The sequence below is a fragment of the Macaca mulatta genome, chromosome 16 (assembly GCF_049350105.2).
Source record: "Macaca mulatta isolate MMU2019108-1 chromosome 16, T2T-MMU8v2.0, whole genome shotgun sequence".
Taxonomy (NCBI): Eukaryota; Metazoa; Chordata; class Mammalia; order Primates; family Cercopithecidae; genus Macaca; species Macaca mulatta.
The window spans coordinates 87874060-87895346 of record NC_133421.1 but is presented as its reverse complement, the minus strand read 5'-3'; the positions used below and the strand labels follow the sequence as shown (position 1 = coordinate 87895346).

At 52.9% G+C, this 21287-nt stretch overlaps 1 protein-coding gene and 1 long non-coding RNA gene across 4 annotated transcripts; one reads left to right on the top strand and one right to left on the bottom strand.

Annotated features, from left to right (window-relative positions):
- Positions 1 to 1410: 1410 nt before the first annotated feature.
- C16H17orf99 (chromosome 16 C17orf99 homolog) lies at positions 1411 to 20338 on the bottom strand. 3 transcript variants are annotated; one of them, XM_077973058.1, is made up of 6 exons: positions 19655 to 20338; positions 19186 to 19218; positions 6487 to 6786; positions 3378 to 3647; positions 3079 to 3175; positions 1411 to 1838 (listed from the first exon to the last, which is right to left on the bottom strand). In XM_077973058.1, exons 1-6 carry the CDS (start codon positions 19689 to 19691, stop codon positions 1832 to 1834), a joined length of 744 nt encoding a protein of 247 aa, XP_077829184.1. In that variant the 5' UTR covers positions 19692 to 20338; the 3' UTR covers positions 1411 to 1831. The 3 variants fall into 3 exon arrangements, with proteins under 3 accessions (XP_077829184.1, XP_077829183.1, XP_014975962.2); XM_077973057.1 differs by lacking the exon at positions 3079 to 3175 and having other exon boundaries at positions 1436 to 1838; positions 19655 to 20336; XM_015120476.3 differs by lacking the exons at positions 3079 to 3175; positions 19186 to 19218; positions 19655 to 20338 and having other exon boundaries at positions 1538 to 1838; positions 6487 to 7070.
- On the top strand, positions 2738 to 7219 carry LOC144335996 (uncharacterized). Its single transcript, XR_013407382.1, has 3 exons — positions 2738 to 2877; positions 3065 to 3153; positions 7079 to 7219. It is a non-coding gene; the product is annotated as an uncharacterized LOC144335996 (long non-coding RNA).
- Positions 20339 to 21287: the final 949 nt, after the last annotated feature.

Genomic DNA, 21287 nt, shown 5'->3' with positions numbered 1-21287 from the left:
AAGGGTAAGAGAGTCCCCCAGGAAAACGGACGAACGGAGGACCACTCACCCTCTTTGCCCCTCCTCTAGGGATTTTGCCCTCCCACCGCCTCCTCTAGGAAGCCGACCACCTACCAAGAACCCACCCAGGCTCATAAGCACCCCCTCCCCCATCCCACTGAAAAACCCAGGTCACACCCTGGAGCCCCCTCCCTGCCTGGCCTGCCACTCTTTCCTCCTCTCTGGGACTAAACTTGGGGTAGGGTCAAAGACCCCCATTCCTCCTGGTCTGGGCAGAGCCCCAAGGCTGTGAAGGGCAGTGTGGCTTCACACTTAAGATAGTGTGCAAGACCGGGCACGGTGGCTCACGCCTGTAATCCCAGCACTTTGGGAGGCCGAGGCAGGTGGGTCACCTAAGGTCAGGAGTTTGAGACCAGCCTGGCCAACATGGCAAAATCCCGTCTCTACTAAAAATACAACAACAAAAAATTAGCTGGGCATGGTGGTGAGCGCCTGTAATCCTAGCTACTTGGGAGGCTGAGGCAGGAGAAGTTTTTGAAACTGGGAGGTGGAGGTGGCAGTGAGCTGAGATCAAGCCACTATACTCCAGCCTGGGCAGCAGAGCAAGAGTCCGTCTCAAAACAAACCAACAAACCCAAAAAACCAAAAACAAAAGTTAGCGAGGCGTGGTGGCAGCTACTAGTAATCCCAGCTACTCCAGAGGCTGAGGTGGGAGAATCTCCTGAGTCCAGGAGTCCAGGAGGCAGAGTTTGCAGTGAACCAAGATCGTGCCTCTGCACCCCAGCCTGGGGGACGGTGTAAAACTCCATATCAAAAAAAAAAAAAAAAAAAAAAAAGGCATGCAAACAGAAACGAAGTTTTCAGGGCGACAGGCAGGGGGCAAAATTTAATCCAGTTCCAGCCCCTTCTCACCTCCATCCCTCTCTACCTCCATCCCAAGAAAAACCGGTACAGAGCGTCCCGTGCAGGGAAGGCAGGCTCTGTGTGTGTTGGAGGGGGAGCGGAGGTTGTACAGACAGAGGTGTGGGGTCACAGGCTGACTGAGCCCGGAAGAATTCCAGACCCCCCTTTGCTAACTGCAGGTGCAGATTAACAAGAGCAGGTGTGCCAGGTGGGGCTCAGAGTCCACCCAGGTGAGCTGGTCCACGTGAGAGTTGAACCAGAGGACTGTGCCACCAGGAGGTGGGGTGCCCCTCCAGGGAAGAGGGGAGAAGGTGCGGGGGAGGGGCTGGGCCTTTCCCCAGTGTGCCCCCCTCCCTCTCCCCACACCCGGAGAGATGTGACAGCACCTGAGAAGTGAGGACAAGGCCACAGAGACCCCTCCTTTCTGTGACCCTCCTCAAGCCCTCACACCAACACTGTCTGCGTTTGCTGAAGGTCACCAGGGTTCCAAGAATCCCACGTGGCAGGTTTTTTTCTTTTTTTTAAATAAATGTTTTTGTGTATATTTAAGGTAGACAACCTGCTATTATGGGATTCATATAGATAGCACAAAAGTTCCTATAGTGAAGCAAGTTAACATATCCACCATCTCTCATAGTTACCCATTTTTTTGGTTTTGTTTTGTTTTTGTGACAAGAGTGGCTAAAACACACTCATTTTGCATGAACTCCAAATACGAACAGTGCACGCCGATGGTCTGCGACCCTCTGTCGTGCTTGGCTCTCTGGACGGTTCATTCTACATGGCTGCTGCTTTGCATCTTCTGACTTCCCCATTCCCTGTCCTGAACACCCCAAGCTCCTCTTCACTCAGATGGTCGGTGCTCCTATAGGGCAGCAAGGCAAGGATGGGGTGCTCCAGGGGACCTTGCCAGTCCTCCATCTTCTGGTCATGACCTTGATGACAAAGCAGTGGAGACTCAAGTCAGGCAGGCTCATCTCCCAGCCATCCCCTCCCGAGGCGTCTGGGAGTGTTTGTTTGTTTGTTTGTTTGTTTGTTTTGAGACAGAGTTTCGCTCTTTTTGCCCAGGCTGGAGTGCAAGGGTGCAATCTCGGCTCACTGCAACCTCCACCTCCCGGGTTCAAGTGATTCACCTGCCTCAGCCTCCCGAGTAGCTGGGATTACAGGCATGCACCACCACGCCTGGCTAATTTTGTATTTTTAGTAGAGACGGGGTTTCTCCATGTTGGCCAGGCTGGTCTCCAACTCCTAACCTCAGGTGATCCACCTGCCTCAGCCTCCCAAAGTGCTGGGATTACAGGCGTGAGCCACCGTGCCCGGCCTGCCTCTGGGAGTTTTATGGTGCCAAGCACATCAATGCCCCAGCAGGAGAGACATGAGGGCTTACTCACCCCACTAAATGAAGGCTGTACCCCCTTTTACAGAAGGAAAAACTGAGGCTCAGCGAAGGGACATGGCCCACCCATGAGTCTGGCCTCTGGAAAGGACGGACTTGGCAGAAGTGAGATGGGAGAGTGCCAAGGACAGAGTCCTGGCAGAGCCACGTAAGTGCCTGGGCCACGGCAGAGGATGAGAACCAGGACACAGCAGTGTCTCCCAAACAAAGAGAGGTGAGTTCACAGAGGCAGGGCTGGCCACCACCAAGGCCAGACAGGCAAAGCACACAGGCTGTGGTGCCTGCGCTCAGACACTACAAAGGCCCTGGTCACCTTACATGTCAGTAAAGCCACGGCTTTGGAGAGGGGACCCTGGGAGGCTGGGCCCCAGGCTCTTGCCACCACCTGGGAAAGACTGCCCAATGTGGTTCTTACAGAAGGCAGGAGCTCCTGGTCCACCTTGGTCTCCTGGAGTCATCATCGCTGCATCCCTGCTCAGACCCCATAAAGAACTTAGAGACTGCCCTCCCAGAGGCCAGCAGACTCCATTACAGGGCAACTGGGAGCACTGACCAGGGTTCGACAACGCCTTGAACGTGTAAGCCTCAGTAGGCCTGTGACACAGTAGGTCCTCATAAATACCTTCGAGTCGTGCATAAGCGGTGACGGCCCTTCTTTGCCCTGGCCAGAGCCCTGCCCTGCAAGCCCCACCACCTGAGCTCCCCAGCCAGAGCCCGGCTGAACCTCTCAGGCCGTCAGCAGCTCTCCCTCCTCCCTGCATCCAGCACCCATTTCCTACCTGGCCCACGTGGTCCAGCCCAGCATCCCGGAGGTGACGGCCGCAATGGAGGCGAGGCTGCCGGCCAGCACGATGGTGGGTGCCTTGGGTAACTCTCCTGGGAGCGGGGCGGAGGCAGCTGGGTTGGGCTTCCTTTAGGCAGGGGCCAGGGTGGGCATGGTTGCCTCCTGTGCCCTCTGTGCTCTCGGCAGTGGCCGGGTAGAGCCGTCCCACTTCCCACCGACCTGTGTCTTGGACACTAGCACCCTCCCAGCACAGAAGCGCCAGCTGCCCCTCTGGAAATCCAAGGGCCTTCTCACCTGGGGGCACCAGTGTGAGGGCGCTGTGCTGGACATTGACGCTGTTTGCAGCCTGGCACTGGAACCAGTCCGATGTCTGGCCCGGCAGGAAGGAGAAGTTGGCAGGCTGCCCGTGGCGTGGTCGCTGCTGCAGGTGGACCTGCCCATCCTTCCCGACCAGGCTGTAGGTGATGGGTGGGCTGCCCGAGGACGCCTGGCAGGACATCTCCACCCTGGGGCCTGACCCTCTGTCCCGCAGAGTGAAGTTGGCCCGCAGCTCCGACACTGGCTCTGGCAGGGTGGGAGAAGGTAGCACAGCCATGGCTGAGCGGTCTTAAACCCCTCCTCCTCTGTAAGTTCTCCTCATTCCAAAATGCCTAATGAGCTTAGCTGTGGCTGCTGCCTCCTCCAGGCCGCCTTCTAGAGTTTGCCCTCCATCTTGTGTCTGAGCTGCTACCCTACCTGCCGTGTGCACCACACAATTTCACATTTGGTTTTTATCTTATTTTAACTTTATTTTGAGGCAGGGTCTTGCTCTGTTGCCCAGGCTGGAGTGCAATGATGTGATCTAGGCTCACTGCAACCTCTGCCTCCCTGGCTCAAGCAGTTCTCCCATCTCAGCCTCCCGAGTAGCTAGGACTACAGGTGTGCAGCACCACATCCAGCTAACTTTTGCATTTTTTGTAGAGATGAGGTTTCTCTATGTTGGCCAGGCTGGTCTCAAACTCCTGGGCTCAAGCGATCTTCTGCCCTAGCCTCCCAAAGTGCTGGGATTATAGGCGTGAGCCACCATGCCCGGCCTGGTTTTATTCTTATGCAGTATATTTCAGATTGCCAGACTTAGCAAATAAAACTACAGTTAAATTTTAATTTCAGATAAACAATGAATAATTTTTTACTGTATGTATGTCCTGTGTAAAATTTACCTGGCAACTCTATCATTCAGTCTCGTCTTTTTTACTAAAAGGCAAGTTACTTCAGGACAAGAACTGTCATGCAGAAGATTCTAGAATCCCCCAGGCCTTGAGCCTAACGCTCTAGTCATTCTTACTGATTAGTAATAACCACCGCCCTTGCCACCTACTAAAAGGCTTTCATTTCATAGGTCCCCTGGAATAGGACCCATTATTATTTTAGAGATGGTCTCTGTTGCTCAAGGTAGAGTGCAATGGTGTGATCACAGCTCACTGCAGGCTCCAGCTCCTGGGCTCAAATGATCCTCCCACCTCAGCCTCCCAAGTAGCTGGGACCACAGGCATGCGCCACCACACCTGATTAATTTTTTTTAAAAATTGCTGTTGGCTGGGTGCAGTGGCTCATGCCTGTAATCCCAGCGTTTTAGGAGGCCTAGGTGGGTGGATCACCTGAGGTCAGGAGTTTGAGACCAGCCTGGCCAACATGGTGAAATCCCGTGTCTACTAAAAATACAAAAATTAGTCGGGCGTTGGGGCAAGAGCCTGTAGTCCCAGCTACCTGGGAGGCTGAGGCAGGAGAATTGCTTGAACCTGGGAGGCGGAGGTTGCAGTGAGCCGAGATTGTGCCACTGCAGTACAGCCTGGGCGACAGAGCGAGACTCCGTCTCAAAAAAAGAAACTAATTTTTTTGTAGACATGGAGTCTCACTCTGTGGTCCAGGCTGGTCTCAAACTCTTGGCCTCGAAGGATTCTCCCACCTTGGCCTCTCAAAATGCTGGGAATACAGGCGTGAGTCACCTCACTGGCCTCTTACTATTTTCCTTTTGCAGCTAAAGCAGTTGAAGCTCAGCAGTCCCATGATTTGTTCAAGGCCCCAGCCAGTAAGTGTAGGGATTTGAACCCTGAACATGTTGGGCTGCAGACCCTGGGCTCATCTCCCCTAGGCTGTCTTTTCCTGGTGTTCTTAGGGTGTGGGGCAAAGGATGAACGGGGAGCTTCCTTGTCCCACCCTAAGTTGGGCAACACTTCCTGGTTCCCATACCCCATAGCTCCCACCAAGAAGGTTACCTGAGTTACTATCAGGATGGAAACAGGAAGAAGGCAGGCTTCGGAGCTGGACAGAGTGGGGTTTGAAAGCAGCCTTGGCCACTTGCCAGCCATGTGGCCTGGGGCGACTTTTTTTTTTTTTTTTTTTTTGAGACAGAGTCTTACTCTGTCGCCCAGGCTGGTGTGCAGTGGCACGACTTCGGCTCACTGCAACCATCATCTCCCGGGTTCAAGTGACTCTCTTGCCTCAGCCTCCCGAGTAGCTGGGATTACAGGTGCCCGCCACCATACCCAGCTAATTTTTGTATTTTTAGTAGAGATGCAGTTTCACTACGTTGGCCAGACTGGTCTCGAACTCCTGACCTCAAGTGATCCACCCGCATAGGCCTCCCAAAGTGCTGGGATTACAGGTGTGAGCCACCACACCCAGCCCCTGGGGCAACTTTCTTAACACCCCAGAGCTTTAGCTTCCATAGCTACAGACCCAGAGGCTCAGACCCCACCCCTGACACGGCTGTGAAGATCAAGTGAAGTAATGTACAAAACGTGCCTAACTTTCTTTTCTTTTCTTTTCTTTTGGAGACAGAGTCTCGCTCTGTTACCCAGGCTGGAGTACAGTGGCACAATCTTGTCTCACTGCAGCCTCCGCCTCCTGGGTTCAAGTAATTCTCCTGCCTCAGTCTCCTGAGTAGATGGAACTACAGGTGCACCCCACCACGCCCGGCTAATCTTTGTATTTTTAGTAGAAATGGGGTTTCGCCATGTTGCCCAGGCTGGTATCGAACTCCTGGGCTCGAGCGATCATCCTGTCTTGGCCTCCCACAGTGCTGGGATTTGCATCCAGCCAAACATGCCTAGTTTATCACCTTGAGGTCCGAGATGACAACTGGGGCTCAGTCATTTCTGCCATCCATCGGGCTCTTTCCTTCTGTGCCCTCAGGCCCCTACCAGGAAACTGTGCCCTCAGGGCCCCAGCCAAGGACAGCAAGTCCTGAGAAAAGGCCCCAGGGGACTGAGAGTGGCCTTGGAGGCGGCAGCCTGTCCTTGTCCGCACCCTCACATCCTGGCTCTCTCTTACCCCAGCAAGGTTCACAATTCCCAATCCCAGAGCTCCCCACTGATCTGCACCCCACCTGCCTCCTCAGCCCTGTGCCCCCCACCGCACTCACTGGACCACAGCTCCCAGTACATCTGCAGCCTGGCACTGTCCACATGGGCACCTGAGGTGGTGGCCGCCTGGCAGAAGTAGGTGAGCAGGTCTGGACTGGACTTGAGTGTGATGTTGAGGTTGAAAGAGGCCGGCTCGTGGGTCTTCACCACCTTCTTGGCCACCTCGATGTTCTTGGTTCCACAGAGGGAATAGGTGATGGGCCGTGGTGCCTGGGGTGCATGGCAGGTTATGAGCACCCGGCGGCCTTTGGGGAAAACTTCTAGGACTTTGTAGGCAATGGAGACCACAGGGGTGATTTCTGGGAGATGAAAAGGTCCAAGGAGGAAGAAAGAATCGACATTGATCAAGCACCTTAAGAAGGTACTGGTTTGGCCAGGCTCGGTGGCACACGCCTGTAATCCCAGCATTTGGGAGGTCCAGGCAGATGGATGACTTGAGGTCAGGAGTTCAAGACCAGTGTAACCAACATGGTGAAAGTCTGGCTCTACTAAAAATACAAAAATTAGCTGGCCACGGTGGTGAGGGAGACTCAGAAAAGGGAAAAAGGATGCTGGATTTAGCATGTTCTCACTGTTTTTTTTTTTTTTTAGATGGAGTCTTTTCTTTCCCTGTCACCCAGGCGCACAGTGGCGTGATCTCTGCTCACCACAACTTCTGCCTCCTGAGTTCAAGCGATTCTCCTGCCTCAGCCTCCCAAGTAGCTGGGACTGCAAGTGCACGCCACCATGCCTGGCTAATTTTTGTATTTTTAGTAGAGACAGGGTTTCCATGTTGGTCAGACTGGTCTCGAACTCCTGACCTTGTGATCCACCCGCCTCAGCCTCCCAAAGTGCTGGGATTACAGGCATGAGCCACTGCACCTGACCACAATTTAATTCTATAACAAACCTGCACATGTACCCCTGAACCTACAAATTACAAATAAATAAATGAAACCAGTAGACCTCAGAGTAAAGAAAAAAGAAAGAAGAAAATACTGTTTTAGTGGTTCCTCAAAAAGTTAAACAGACTTACCATATGACCTAACAATTCCACGCCTAGACATATACCAAATAATAGAAAACAGGGGCTCCAACAGATACCTGTACACACACGCTCGTGGCAGCGTGATTCACCACAGCCAAAAGGTGGAAACGGCCCAAATGTCTATCAACGGACGAATGAGTAAATAGAATGTGGTTGAGCCGTATAAGGAATATTACTCAGCCTTAGAAAGAAGTGAGCACAGATGCAGGCTGCAACAGGGATGAGCCGTAACAACATTCCACTAAACAAAAAGGCAGACGCGAAAGGCAACCTTTGCATGATTCCATGTGTGTGCAAAGTTTAGAATAGGAAAACCCACAGAGACAGAAAGCGGACCGGTGGTTACTAGGGCCCAGGGGAGGGGGAAATGGGGAGTAACTGTCTAATAGATAGGGGTTTCCTTTTGGCGTGATGAAGATCTCTTGGAACTAGATAGCGGTGGTGGTTGTGCAACATTGTGAATGCACTAAATGCTGCTGAATTATCACTTTTTTTTTTTTTTGGAGACAGAGTCTTGCACTGTTGTCTCCCAGGTTCAAGATATTCTTGTGTCTCAGCCTCCAGAGTAGCTGGGATTACAGGCGCCCGCCACCACACCCGGCTAATTTTTGTATTTTTGATAGGCACGGGGTTTCATCATGTTGGCCAGACTGGTCTTGAACTCGAGACCTCAGGTGATCCGCCCGCCTCGGCCTCCCAAAGTGCTAGGATTACAGGTGTGACCCACTGCGCCCGGCCCACTTTTATTTATTGATTTAAAGACAGAGTCTTGCTCCATCGTCCAGACTGGAGTGAAGTAGCACGATCTCACCTCACTGCAACCTCTACCTCCTGGGTTCAAGCGATTCTCATGTCTCAGCCTACCAAGTAGCAGGGACTACAGGCACGCACCACCATGCCCGGCTAATGTTTGCATTTTTACTAGAGGCTGGGTTTCACCACGTTGGCCAGGCTAGTCTTGAACTCTTGACCTCAGGGGATCTGCCTGCCTGGGCCTCCCAAAGTGCTGGGATTACAGGCGTGAGCCACTGCAGCTGGCCATTACTGATTCTTTAAGACAACAATTGGGATTAAACAAAAATGTTTCTGGAATAGGGGTTTGGGGGAGAGGGTTGTATTATACCAATGGTAGGGACCTGTTTGCATTTCAAGAATAGTGTGGCCGGGCGCGGTGGCTCAAGCCTGTAATCCCAGCACTTTGGGAGGCCGAGGCGGGTGGATCACGAGGTCAGGAGATCGAGACTATCCTGGCTAACATGGTGAAACCCCGTCTCTACTAAAAATACAAAAAACTAGCCGGGCGTGGTGGCGGGCGCCTGTAGTCTCAGCTACTTGGGAGGCTGAGGCGGGAGAATGGCGTGAACCCGGGAGGCGGAGCTTGCAGTGAGCCGAGATCACGCCACTGCACTCCAGCCTGGGAGACACAGCGAGACTCCGTCTCAAAAAAAAAAAAAAAAAAAAAAAAAAGAATAGTGTGTAGGCCGGGTGCGGTGGCTCACACCTGTATTCCCAGCACTGGGAGGCTGAGGCAGGTGGATCACCTGAGGTCAGGAGTTCGAGACTAGCCTGGCCAACATGGTGAAACCCTGTCTCTACTAAAAATACAAAACTTAGCTGGGCACGGTGGTACGTGCCTGTAATCCCAGCTACTCAGAAGGCTGAGACCAGAGAATCACTTGAACCCAGGAGACAGAGGTTACAGTGAGCCAATATCTTGCCACTGCACTCCAGCATGGGTGACAGAGCAAGACTCTGTCTCAAAAAAAAAAAAAAAGAAAGAAAGAAAGAAAAGAAAGAAAAAGCATAGTGTGTATTGGGTGGGCACAGTAGCTCAGGCCCATAATACCAGCACTTTGGGAGGCCAAGGTGGGAGGATTGCTTGAGCCTAGGGGTTCCAGACCAGCCTGGGCAACATAGTGAGACCCCACCTCTATTTAATCAAAAGAAAAATTAAAAAGAATAAAAGAATACTGTGTGGTTGGGGCAGTGCTTGGGGGAGGGGTAGAAAGAAGGTCTATGAAATCTGAATATCATCGACGTCATGAATCGCCTTTGCTCGGCTGGGCATGTCTGCTCTGGAAACCACCCTGCAGTGAGGAAACTGCTGATTGAGCAGAGAACTGGAACAAACTAGAGTGTGTGACCACTAAGCATGTTTCATTCTAGACCAGTAACTCTCAACCAGGAGCAATTTTGCCTCCAGGGGAACTTTGGGTCTGGGGATGTTTTTGGTTGTCAATATTGGGAGGTGGACTAGCTTGGGCAACACAGCAAGATCCCGTCTCTAAAAAAAAAAAAAAAAAAAAAAAAAAAAAAAAATTAGGGGTTGCTGCTGACATTTAGTGGGTAGGGGCCAAGGAGGCCGCTAAGCATCCTGTAGTGCACAGTCAGCTCCCACCGCGAAGAATGGTCTGGCCTCAAATGTCAGGAGTGCTGAGGTTGACAACTCTGGTCCAGACAACCGGCAGCAGCCTTCTAGAAGCAGGATGTCTTCCCCTGCCCAGGGCTGCACAGACACCAACAATTATTTTCTCATCCATGCCTCTTTGAAAATTTCATGAGAATTCTCCTTTTTATATTTATTTACTTATTTATTTATTTATTTTTGAGACGGAGTCTCACTCCGTTACCCAGGCTGGAGTGCAATGGCGCAATCTCGGCTCACCGCAACCTCCACCTCCCGGTTTCAAGCAATTCTTCTGGTTCAGCCTCTCAAGTAGCTGGGATTACAGGCATGCGTCACCATGCCAGGCTAATTTTGTATTTTTAGTAGAGACGGGGTTTCTCTATGTTGGTTAGGCTGGTCTTGAATACCCGACCTCAGGTGATCTACCTGCCTCAGCCCCCCAAAGTGCTGGGATTACAGGTGTGAGCCACCGCACCCAGCCTATTTATTTGTTGTTTTGAGACGGAGTCTTACCCTGTCGCCCATTCTGCAGTGCAGTGGTGTAATCTTTGCTCACTGCAACCTCCGCCTCCCGGGTTCAAGCGATTCTCCTGCCTCAGCTGCTCAAGGAACTGGGATTACAGACACACGCCACCACATCGATCTAATTTTTGTATTTTTAGTAGAGAGAGGGTTTCACCATGTTAGCAAGACTGGTCTCGAACTCCTGACATCAGGTGATCCGCCCACCTCAGCCTCCCAAAGTACTGGGGGTACAGGCGTGAGCCACTGCACCCAGCCAGACTCTCCTTTGTAGATGGGGAAGAACACTTTTTTTTTTTTTTTTTAAAGACCTGACACAGTGGCTCACGCCTGTAATTCCAGCACTTTGGGAGGCTGAGGAGGGTGAATCGTTTGAGGCCAGGGGTTCAAAACCAGCTTGGGCAACATGGTGAAACCCTGTCTCTATTAAAAATGCACAAATTAGCCAGGCGCGGTGGCTCACGCCTTTAATCCCAGCACTTTGGGAGGCTGAGGTGGGAGGATCATGAGGTCAGGAGATCAAGACCATCCTGGCTAACACAGTGAAACCCTGTCTCTACTAAAAATACAAAAAAAATTAGCCGGGCGTGGTGGCATGCATCTGTAGTCCCAGCTACTCGGGAGGCTGAGGCAGGAGAAGGGTATGAACCCAGGAGGCGGAGCTTGCAGTGAGCCGAGATCGCGCCACTGTACTCCAGCCTAGGGGACAGAGCGAGACTCCATCTCAAAAAAAAAAAAAAAAAAAAACACAAATTAGCCCAGTGTGGTGGCTCGAGCCTGTAGTCCCAGCTACTTGGGAGGCTGAGGCATGAGAATCACTTGAACCTGAGAGGTGGAGGCCGCAGCGAGCCGAGATTGCACTGCTGCACTCCAACCGGCGTGACAGAGACTGTGTCTGTTTGTTTTTCCCAAACAGGCTTTCATGGAGAAATCTTCGACTTGAAGAAAGCGAAGGTGTATTTGGAGGTGAAGGCACCCTCTGGGGCATCCTCTTACAGATGTCTCTGCTGATTGGTCAATTTGACCCTCAGGGCCAGAGGCCTTCTCTTCGTGGTCCAAAAACCATCGCGGGGCCAGAAGCCAGCCTCATGTGGGGAAGTGGGAGTCCAGGGCTGACATGTCATCACCCTTTCTTTTTGCTCCCTTTGTGAAGGGAAATGATCTTGACCTATAAAAGTGGAAAGAAAAAAGCTACTCTCTCTTCATTTCCATTTCAGTCTTCATTAATAGAAGCTTGATTTGCATAAGTTCACAGACAGGAACCATTTTTAAAGTACACTGTACCAGGGACATTCACTTTTTTTTTTTTCTTTTTTTGAGATGTAGTCTCGCTCTGTTGCCCAGGCTGGAGTGCGGTGGCACGATCTGAGTTCACTGCAACATCTGCCTCTTGGGTTCAAGCAGTTCTCCTGCCTCAGCCTCCCGAGTAGCTGGGATTACAGGTGTGTGCCACCACGCCCGGCTAATTTTTTGTATTTTTAGTAGAGCCGGGGGTTTCTCCATGTTGGCCAGGCTGGTCTTGAACTCCTGAGCTCAGGAGATCTGTCCCCCTCGGCCTCCCAGAGGGCTGGGATTATAGTGTGAGCCACCACTCCCAGCCGGACATTCACTTTTTTTTTTTGTTTTTGTTTTTGTTTTTGTTTTTTGAGACGGAGTCTCGCTCTGTCGCCCAGGCTGGAGTGCAGTGGCGCGATCTCGGCTCACTGCAAGCTCCGCCTCCTGGGTTTACGCCATTCTCCTGCCTCAGCCTCCTGAGTAGCTGGGACTACAGGCGCCCGCCACCGCGCCCGGCTAATTTTTTGTATTTTTAGTAGAGACGGGGTTTCACCGTGGTCTCGATCTCCTGACCTTGTGATCCGCCCGCCTCGGCCTCCCAAAGTGCTGGGATTACAGGCGTGAGCCACCGCGCCCGGCCTCACTTTTCATCCTCATAAGACTTGTGTGGTTTTTTTCTTTTTGATTATTTAGTTTACGGATAAGCTTGCCAATAAAGGACGGTCTATCTTTTTTTTTTTTTTAATTTTTTTTTTTTTCCTTGAGACAGGGTCTTGCTTTGTCCCCCAGGCCTGAGTGCAGTGGCACGATCTCAATTCACTGTAACCTCTGCCTCCCTGTTTCAAGTGATTCTCCTGCCTCAACCTCCTGAGTAGCTGGTATTACAGGTGCACGCCACCATGCTTGGCTAATTTTTGTATTTTTAGTGGAGATGGGGTTTCACCATGTTGGCCAGGCTGGTGTACAACTCCTGACCTCAAGTGATCCATCCACCTCAGCCTTCCAAAGTGCTGGGATTATAGGCGTGAGCCACCCGCCTGGCCTATTATTTAATTTAAAATTCTTTTGCTTGTCTGGGCGTGGTGGCTCACGCCTATAATCCCAGAGCTTTGGGAGGCCTAGGCAGGGGGATCCCTTGAGCCCAGGAGTTTGAGACTAGCCTGGGCAAAAAAGCAAGATCCTGTCTCTAAGAAAAAAAAAAATTGTTTTTTGACTGGGTGCAGTGGCTCATGCCTATAATCCTAGCACTTTGGGAGGCGGAGGCAGGTGAATCACTTGAGCTCAGAAGTTTGAGACCAGCCTGAGCAACATGGCAAAACCCCATCTCTACTAAAAATACAAAAATTAGCCAGACGTGGTGGCATGTGCCTGTAGTCCCAGCTACTCAGGAGGCTGAAGTGGGAGGATCTCTTGAACCTGGAAGGTCAAGGCTGCAGTGAGCCAAGATCGCACCACTGCACTCCAGCCTGGGTGACAAAGTAAGACCCTGTCTCAAAAAAAAATTAAGTGGGCCTGGGGGTATGCACCAGCTACTCAGAGGCTGGGAGGATGTTTGAGCCCAGGAAGTTGAGGCTTTGAGGCTTTAGTGAGCTGTAATCACGCCACTGCACTCCAGCCTGGGTGGCAGAACAAGACCCTGTCTCGAAATAAGTAAATAAATAAATAAAATTTGTCTGCTCTGCGAGAGCATTTAAATAATGGGATGGCACACTCAAAATTTGATAAAGTGACGACAAGGCTGCCCTCGGGACAGGAAGCTAAGCCAAGCCTTGAATGGGCTGTGGGGTCACTGCAGGAAAACTGTGGAGGGCTCATGTCCAGGCCCAGACACAGTGCTGGTGCCTCGAGTGGCTCCGAGGCCCTTCCAGATGGCGCTACCCCTCTCCAGACTGGTCTCTGTGACAACAGGAAGCTTGGAAATTCCAACCCTGGAGGTTGCAATTCATTAGACCCAGGGAGGGGCCCAGGGATCTGATTTTGAATAAGCTGCCATCTGTTGAGGGTTGAATTATGTCCTCCAAAAAGATAGGTTCCAATGGTGACTCCCAGGACCTGCCCATGGGAACATATTTGGAAATCAGGTTTTTACAATGGCTTCCCCCTCTCTCAAGTTAAATATTAACTCCAGTAATTCATGCTGGATTAGGGTGGGGCCTGATGAGAAGAGGAAAGGAGACGCAGACACACACAGGGACAATGGCATGAGGGAGGCAACCCCCGGAAACCAGGACAGGAGCGAGGAGCAGGTGCTCCTGCAGGGCCTTCGGAGGACCCAGCCCTGCATACTCTCAGTTTTAGAATTCAGCTTCCAGCACTGTCATGTGTTGCTGTTGTTTTTTGGTTGCCTTTTGTCTTTCGCTTTTTGAGACAGAGTCTTGCTCTGTCGCTCAGGTTGGAGTACAGTGGCACGATCTCAGCTCACTGCAACCTCTGCCTTCCGGGTTCAAAGGATTCTCGTGCTTCAGCCTCCTGAGTAGCTGGTATTAGAGGCATGCGTCACCACACCCGGCTGATTTTTGCCTTTTTAGTAGAGATAGGGTTTCCCCATGTTGGCCATGCTGGTCTGGAACGCCTGACCTTTGGTGATCCACTCACCTAAGCCTCCCAAGCTACTGGGATTATGGGCCTGAGCCATCACACCTGGCCTTGTTTGTTTTTGTTTTTGTTTTTGTTTTGATACAGAGTCTCACTCTGTCTCCCAGGCTGCAGTGCAGTAGTGTAATCCAGGCTCACTCCAACCTCTGCCTCCCGGGTTCAAGTGAATCTCCTGCCTCAGCCTCCTGAGTAGCTGGGGTTACAGGTGCCTGCCACCATGTCTGGCTAATTTTTGTATTTTTAATAGAAATGGAGTTTCACCATGCTGGCCAGGCTGGTCTTGAACTCCTGACCTCAAGTGATCCGCCCACCTAGGCCTCCCAAAGTGCTGGGATTATAGGTGTGAGCCACCGCGCCCAGCCTCCTCTGTGTCCTTTGGAGTGTAGGCTCAGCCAGAATAAAAATCCCCTATATCCTTAACCTTCCAACCAACACCTTCCATCCTCTACATCTAATGGAAACCAGATCCCTCCTTCCTACAGCACTGTCTACCCCTTCAACTGTCCCAGGCAATGTGGATCCCGGCAGCCTTCATGGCATGGAGCTGGGACAAAGGGGGACAACATCTTCTTGACATTTCGCCTTCCCTAAACTTTTCTCCCCTCTCCTTACTAAACAGCAGCTATTTCTTCAGATACATTCCACTCTGCCTTCTGGATTACAATTATCTACCGTAAACACCTATACCTCCTTGAAGATGCCTGTCGGTGGTTCCTACCATGTTTAATGCTACACTTGCCAGAATTATTGGGGATTTCAAAATACATAGCCACAGTGGCTCACACCTGTAACCCCCGCACTTTAGGAGGCTGAGAAGGGAGGGTTGCTTGAGGCCAGGAGTTCAAGACCAGCCTGGGCAAAATAGGAAGACCCAATCACTACAAAAAAAATTGAAATATTAGGCCGGGCAGGGTGGCTCATGCCTGTAATCCCAGCACTTTGGGAGGCTGAGGCGGGCAGACTTGCGCTTGAGTTTGAGATGAGCCTGGCCAACAGAGGAAAATCCTGTCTCTACAAAAAATACAAAAATTAGCTGGGTATGGTTGCGCGTGCCTGTAGTCCCAGCTACTCTGGAGGCTGAGGCGGGATGATGGCTTAAGTCCAGGAGATGGAGGTTGCAGTGAGGCGAGTTTGTGCCACTGTATTCCAACCTGGGCAACATTGCAAGCAAGGCCGGGCACAGTGGCTCACGCCTGTAATCCCAGCATTTTGGGAGGCTGAGGTGGGCAGATCACAAGGTCAGGAGATCGAGACCATCCTGGCCAACGTGGTGAAACCCCATCTCTATTAAAAGTACACAATATTAGCTGGGTGTGGTGGCATGTGCCTGTAGTCCCAGCTACTAAGGAGGCTGAGGCAGGAGAATCTCTTGAACCTGGGGGGTGGAGCTTGCAGTGAGCTGAGATTGTACCACTGCACTCCAGCTTGGACGACAGAGCAAGACCCCATCTCAAAAAAAAGAAAAAATTAAATTAAGTATTAGCTGGGTGTGATGGCATGTGCCTGTAGTCCTAGGTACTTGGGAGGCTGAGGCAGGAGGATTGCTTAAGCCTTGGAGGTCAAGTCTGCAGTGAGTGGTGATTGTGCCACTGCACGTTAGCCTTGGTGACAGAGCAAGACCCTGTGTCTAAAAGCAAAATGGAAAAAAACAAAAAGCCCAACTTACACAGAGATCATCTTTCAAATATCCTAATCCCTCAGGTCCTTCACTTGTGCCCAGCTTTCCACTCCCGCTGAAGCTGTTTCAGCTGCATAATATGCCATCTCCAGGCTGCACTTTATTTAGCCAATCCTTCCAGATGGGCCAAGGACTTTGGTGCCATTTTTTTTTTTTTTTTTTTTTTGGCAGAGTCTCTCTCTGTTGCCCAGGCTGGAGTGCAGTGGTGCGATCTTGGCTCACTGCAACCTCCGCCTGCCGGGTTCAAGGGATTTTCCCGCCTCAGCCTCCTAAGTAGCTGGGATTACAGGCATGGGCCACTATGCCCAGCTAATTTTTTATTTTCAGTAGAGATGGGGTTTCGCCATATTGGTCAGGCTGGTCTCAAACTCCCGACCTCAGGTGATCTGCCTGCCTTGGTCTCCCAAATTGCTGGGATTCCAGGCATAAGCAGCCGCTCCCGGCTTGGCACCATCTTTCATGGCTGTCCTTATCCCATCCCATCCCATGCCATCTGCCAGCAGCTGCTATTGGCCTTCAGAATGTATGTCCACCCCATCTCCCTGCCTCTCACGCATTGCCCAGTCTCTCCTCTGGATCTCCAGAGTAGCCTAATGGCTCTCTTGGATTTTGCCTTTGATCTGCATCCCAACACAGTGTCTGAATGACCTCATCAAGGGTATATCAGATTGTGTTTTCCCCTCCAAACCTCCTATGGCTGCGCCCCACAGGGACCTCCCCAGTCAACCCCACACCACGCCTCTGACCTCATTCAATACCCTTTGGTCACACAGGGTCCCTGCCCAGGTACTTCCTGCTCAGTCAGCTCCTTCAGGTCCTTGCTGCACGGCCCCTTCCCAAACTACACCCTCCCCTGCAAACACTGCCCTCCTTTCCCCTACCCACCCTGTGTTCCCTTCCCTTCTACCCTTCTTGCTTCTCTCTACGACATTCTAACATACTTTAGAATGTGCTTTTTTTTGCTCTGTCACCTAGGCTGAAGTGCAGTGTTAATGATTACGGTTCACTGCAGCCTCATTTCCCGGACAAGCAATCCTCCCACCTCAGCCTCCCGAGTAGCTGGGACCACAGGTGCACCGCCCACCATGCCCAGCTAATTAAAACAAAAATTTTTTTATACAAAAAAATTAGCTGGGCGTGGTGGTGCACATCTGTAATCTCAGCTACTCGGGAGGCTGGGTGGAAGAATCCCTTGACCCCAGGAGGCAGGGGTTGCAGTAAGCTGAGATCGAGCCACTGCACTCCAGCCTGGGTGACAGAGTGAGACGCCATGTAGAGCTGGGGGGTCTCACCGTGTTGCTCAGGCTGGTCTTGAACTCCTGGGCTCAAATGATCATCTGGCTACAGCCTCCCAAAGTGCTGGGATAACAGGCATAAGCCACTGAATGCTCTTATTTTTATTATCATTTGTCCCCCCAACCTCCACTGGAATGTAAGATACAGGAGGGGTTTGTTTCCATGCTTTGCCAGATTCTCAGGGCCTTTAATGGTGCCTGCAACCAAACAAGTGCTCAAGTATTTGTTGAATGAATAAATGATTTATCAGTCAGTCTCTTAGGAGTTTAGTTAGCAGGACTTGGTTGGCAAGAATCGGAGAAGTCAGGAGCCAGCCAAGAGAGGGAGGTGGGACTGCCTTGCACAGGTACTTCCCAGAGCCCCAGCTGCCTGTACTCTTTTTAGCAGCCACCCAACAATGTATCGGTTTTTAAAGCAAATGAGGAAATAATGGTTCAGGCTGGGCCTCATTCAAGTGAGATTTATGTCATCATTACCCGGTGCCTGCCCTTTAGCAAAATAGAGGGGGAAGGCCCTGCTCTGTAACCTGGCAGCCTAGCAATAAGGGGCAAGGGTTGGTTGGGACAATACAGGGAAATGACTCTCCATTCTCACCATTTTTTTTTTTTTTTTTTTTCTGAGACGGAGTCTCGCTCTGCCGCCCAGGCTGGAGTGCACTGGCCGGATCTCAGCTCACTGCAAGCTCCGCCTCCCGGGTTCACGCCATTCTCCTGCCTCAGCCTCCCGAGTAGCTGGGACTACAGGCGCCCGACACCTTGCCCAGCTAGTTTTTTGTATTTTTTTTTTTTTTTTTTTGAGACGGAGTCTCACGCTGTTGCCCAGGCTGGAGTGCAGTGGCGCGATCTCGGCTCACTGCAAGCTCCGCCTCCCGGGTTCCCGCCCTTCTCCTGCCTCAGCCTCCTGAGTAGCTGGGACTACAGGCGCCCGCCACCGCGCCCGGCTAATTTTTTGTATTTTTAGTAGAGACGGGGTTTCACTGTGGTCTCGATCTCCTGACCTTGTGATCCGCCCGCCTCGGCCTCCCAAAGTGCTGGGATTACAGGCTTGAGCCACCGCGCCCGGTTTTTTGTATTTTTTAGTAGAGACGGGGTTTCACCGTGTTAGCCAGGATGGTCTTGATCTCCTGACCTCGTGATCTGCCCGTCTCGGCCTCCCAAAGTGCTGGGATTACAGGCTTGAGCCACCGTGCCCGGCCTCCATCCTCACCTTAATGGACATGAGAGGAGGGGAGGAAAGGATGGGGCAGGAAAGTGCAGGCAAAAGGATGGAGCAGGCAAAGATGAAGAAGCAGGCCCGGCTAGGGGCTGTCAGGGACCTTCCCCAGTGTCTCCTCCTTCCTGGTCCTGTACCCAGCTGGGCCCCCGACGCTCTCCACTCTCCAGCTGCCTCTACAAGGAAGGCAGCCTCCTGTATGTCAGGCCCCTGGGGGAGCCTCAGCTTCACCATTCTCTCATGGCCCTCCTCCTGGTCAGAGAATCTCGACCTCCCAGACCCCACCAGAATTCCCCAGCCCTCCACGGGGTCTCGCCCACCGGGCAAAGCTGGGAGGGTCTCGGGGTGGCTTCTGCTCCCGATCAGGGACCTGGGGCAGAGCGATGAGGACGCGCCTGCCCAGGGAATCTTCCCTCCAAACAGCCCAGCCAGAGGCTGGAAGCTGAGCAACTTCCCTGCCTGTGTGCCCCGGAGGTCCCCACATTGGCCTGCTTGGCCTGCCCATCTCCATCACTCCCAGGGCCCTGCAGGGTGGAGAGAATATTCCAGAACTGTCCAGCCATCCTCCAGCACACACCTCCCCACTAGTACCTTCTTCCCCAGCCGTAGGCGCCCTCCACAGTGGGGGTTCTGACACCAGGACCCCAGCGGGGAGGCTTCTCCCTGCAGTATGCTGGGCCACTTACCTTCCTCCTGTGCCTTGGAGAAGCTGCTGGCGGCTGTAAAAGAGGTGAGGGCGATGAGGAGAGGGCCTGGGAGGGAGGGGAGGCTAGAGACAGCCTCGAGACCCACCTGCTGAAGCCAGGAGGGAGGAGCAGGCTGATTCCTGGTAGTGAGGCCCCAGGACCAGCTGGCATCATCACTCACAAAAGCTCTTTTGCGCCACCCCCGCCCCCAACATCTCCTATCACCAGCCCATTTTGCAGATGGGTAAGTAGTGGGTCCAGAATGGTGAAGCAATCCCTAGACCACATATGCAGCAAGTTTAGGGGCTGGTCCGATACTTAAGCCCAGATCTTTCCCTCTCTGTCCCATGTTTCCAGAGGTGCCCTTGCCTTCAGGCCTCGTCTCTCCTGAGCTCCCAGTACCCCCACCTGAGCCCGAGGCCTCAAGGCCCCGGCAGTAGTCCCACCATCACGTCCCCCGTGGACTCACCCAGCACAGCCAAGCAGAGCAGCCCAGGGAGCCCCATGCCTCGGTGGGTGTGGGGCCTCTGCTCAGGCAGTGAGAACCTCCTAGTTCCTGGCTTCCCCCACCCTGAGGCCCCTGGGACGCTCCTTGGGTGGGTGCCTGCAGCGGGGAGATAACCTGGAGGCCGCAGCACCCCAGGGCCTCAGCTACCAGGGCAGGGCCCAGTACAGCAAACTCCTGCTCAATCCGCAGAGAAACTCCCGCTCAATCCGCAGAGAAACTCCCGCTCAATCCGCAGAGAAGTAGAAGGAGTTTGGACCTTGAAGCCAGACCGGGGCTTAGACTCAGCAGTCACCTCTGAGCCGCAGGACCCTGGGCTCATGTGGTGGGCAGAAGGTGTCCATGCTCAGTGGGGTGTGCTGGCTGTAATCCCAACACTTTGGGAGGCCTGGGTGGGCAGATCACCTGAGGTCAGGAGTTCGAGACCAGCCTGGCCAACATGGCGAAACTCCATCTCTACTAAAAATGCAAAAATTAGCCCGGCATGGTGGTGCGCACCTGTAATCCCAGCTACTTGGGAGGCTGAGGCAGGAGAATCGCTTGAACCCAGGAGACGGAGGTTGCAGTGAGCCGAGATCATGCCACTGCACTCCAGCCTGGGCGACAGAGCGAGACTCTGTCTCAAAAAAAAAAAAAAAAAAAAAAAAGATGTCCACGCTCTAACCTCTGGAGCCCGTGAGCACCATGTCACGCAGCGAGAGGAATGAAGGCTGTGAATCTTCTCATTTTGAGAGGAGGAGGTTGTCCTAGATGACCCAGGTGACCCTCATATAATCGCTGGGTCCTTTCCAAGCAGCTGGGGACCTGCTGGGCTGAGAAGAGGCAGCCCCACCCATGATGGTTCACAGCCAGGTGGCCAAGGCTGCACCCAGCCCCAGAATGAAACCCCAGACCGACGAGGCCCCTGGTCCTGGAGTGTGATGTGTCCTGGAGTCCTGGGTCTTGGAGTGTGGTGTGCCCAAGCACTGCCCTTCAGAAGGTCCTCAGGCCCCATTGAGGATGGTGGGAAGTCACATGGATGGTCATTCCGCAGGGAACTGGCCCCAGTGCTGGCCTTGGGCAGCAGCAGACCCAGCTGCATCGCAGGCGGTGTGTGTGCAGAGGTCAGCGGCAGAGGCTCCTCACCCGCAGGGAGGGCAGGGGTAAGCAGGGCCTCCCAGAGCCCTGAGGCCAGGGCTGGGGCCAGGCAGTCCCCGGAACACAGACAGATGTGAGGGCACAGGGGATTGAGGCTGGGACCCTGCCAGCTCCGCTGTGGGTCCCTGCACCCGGTATTGTGTCCAAGCTCAGCCTGGGGATGCTGGACCAGCCTGTTACTTTCCGTCCCGGCTCAGTTTCCCACACTTGGTGTGGGGAACGCCTTTGCTGGCTGCCTCCTTCAGGAATGTGTCCCCCGCCGCCAGGTGACCATTGCCTCCTGTGGGAGCTGCTGCCACCTGTGGCTCCTGACTGGTCAACCACACTCTCTGCCCCTGGGCACCGTCCAGGAGTGAACACCTGACCAAGGGAGGCCACTCACAGCCCCGCCCCAGCTCTCCTCTCAGCCTTTCTCAGGGACGTGCTGCACCGGAGTTCTGGATGTGTTGAGAAGCTGGTC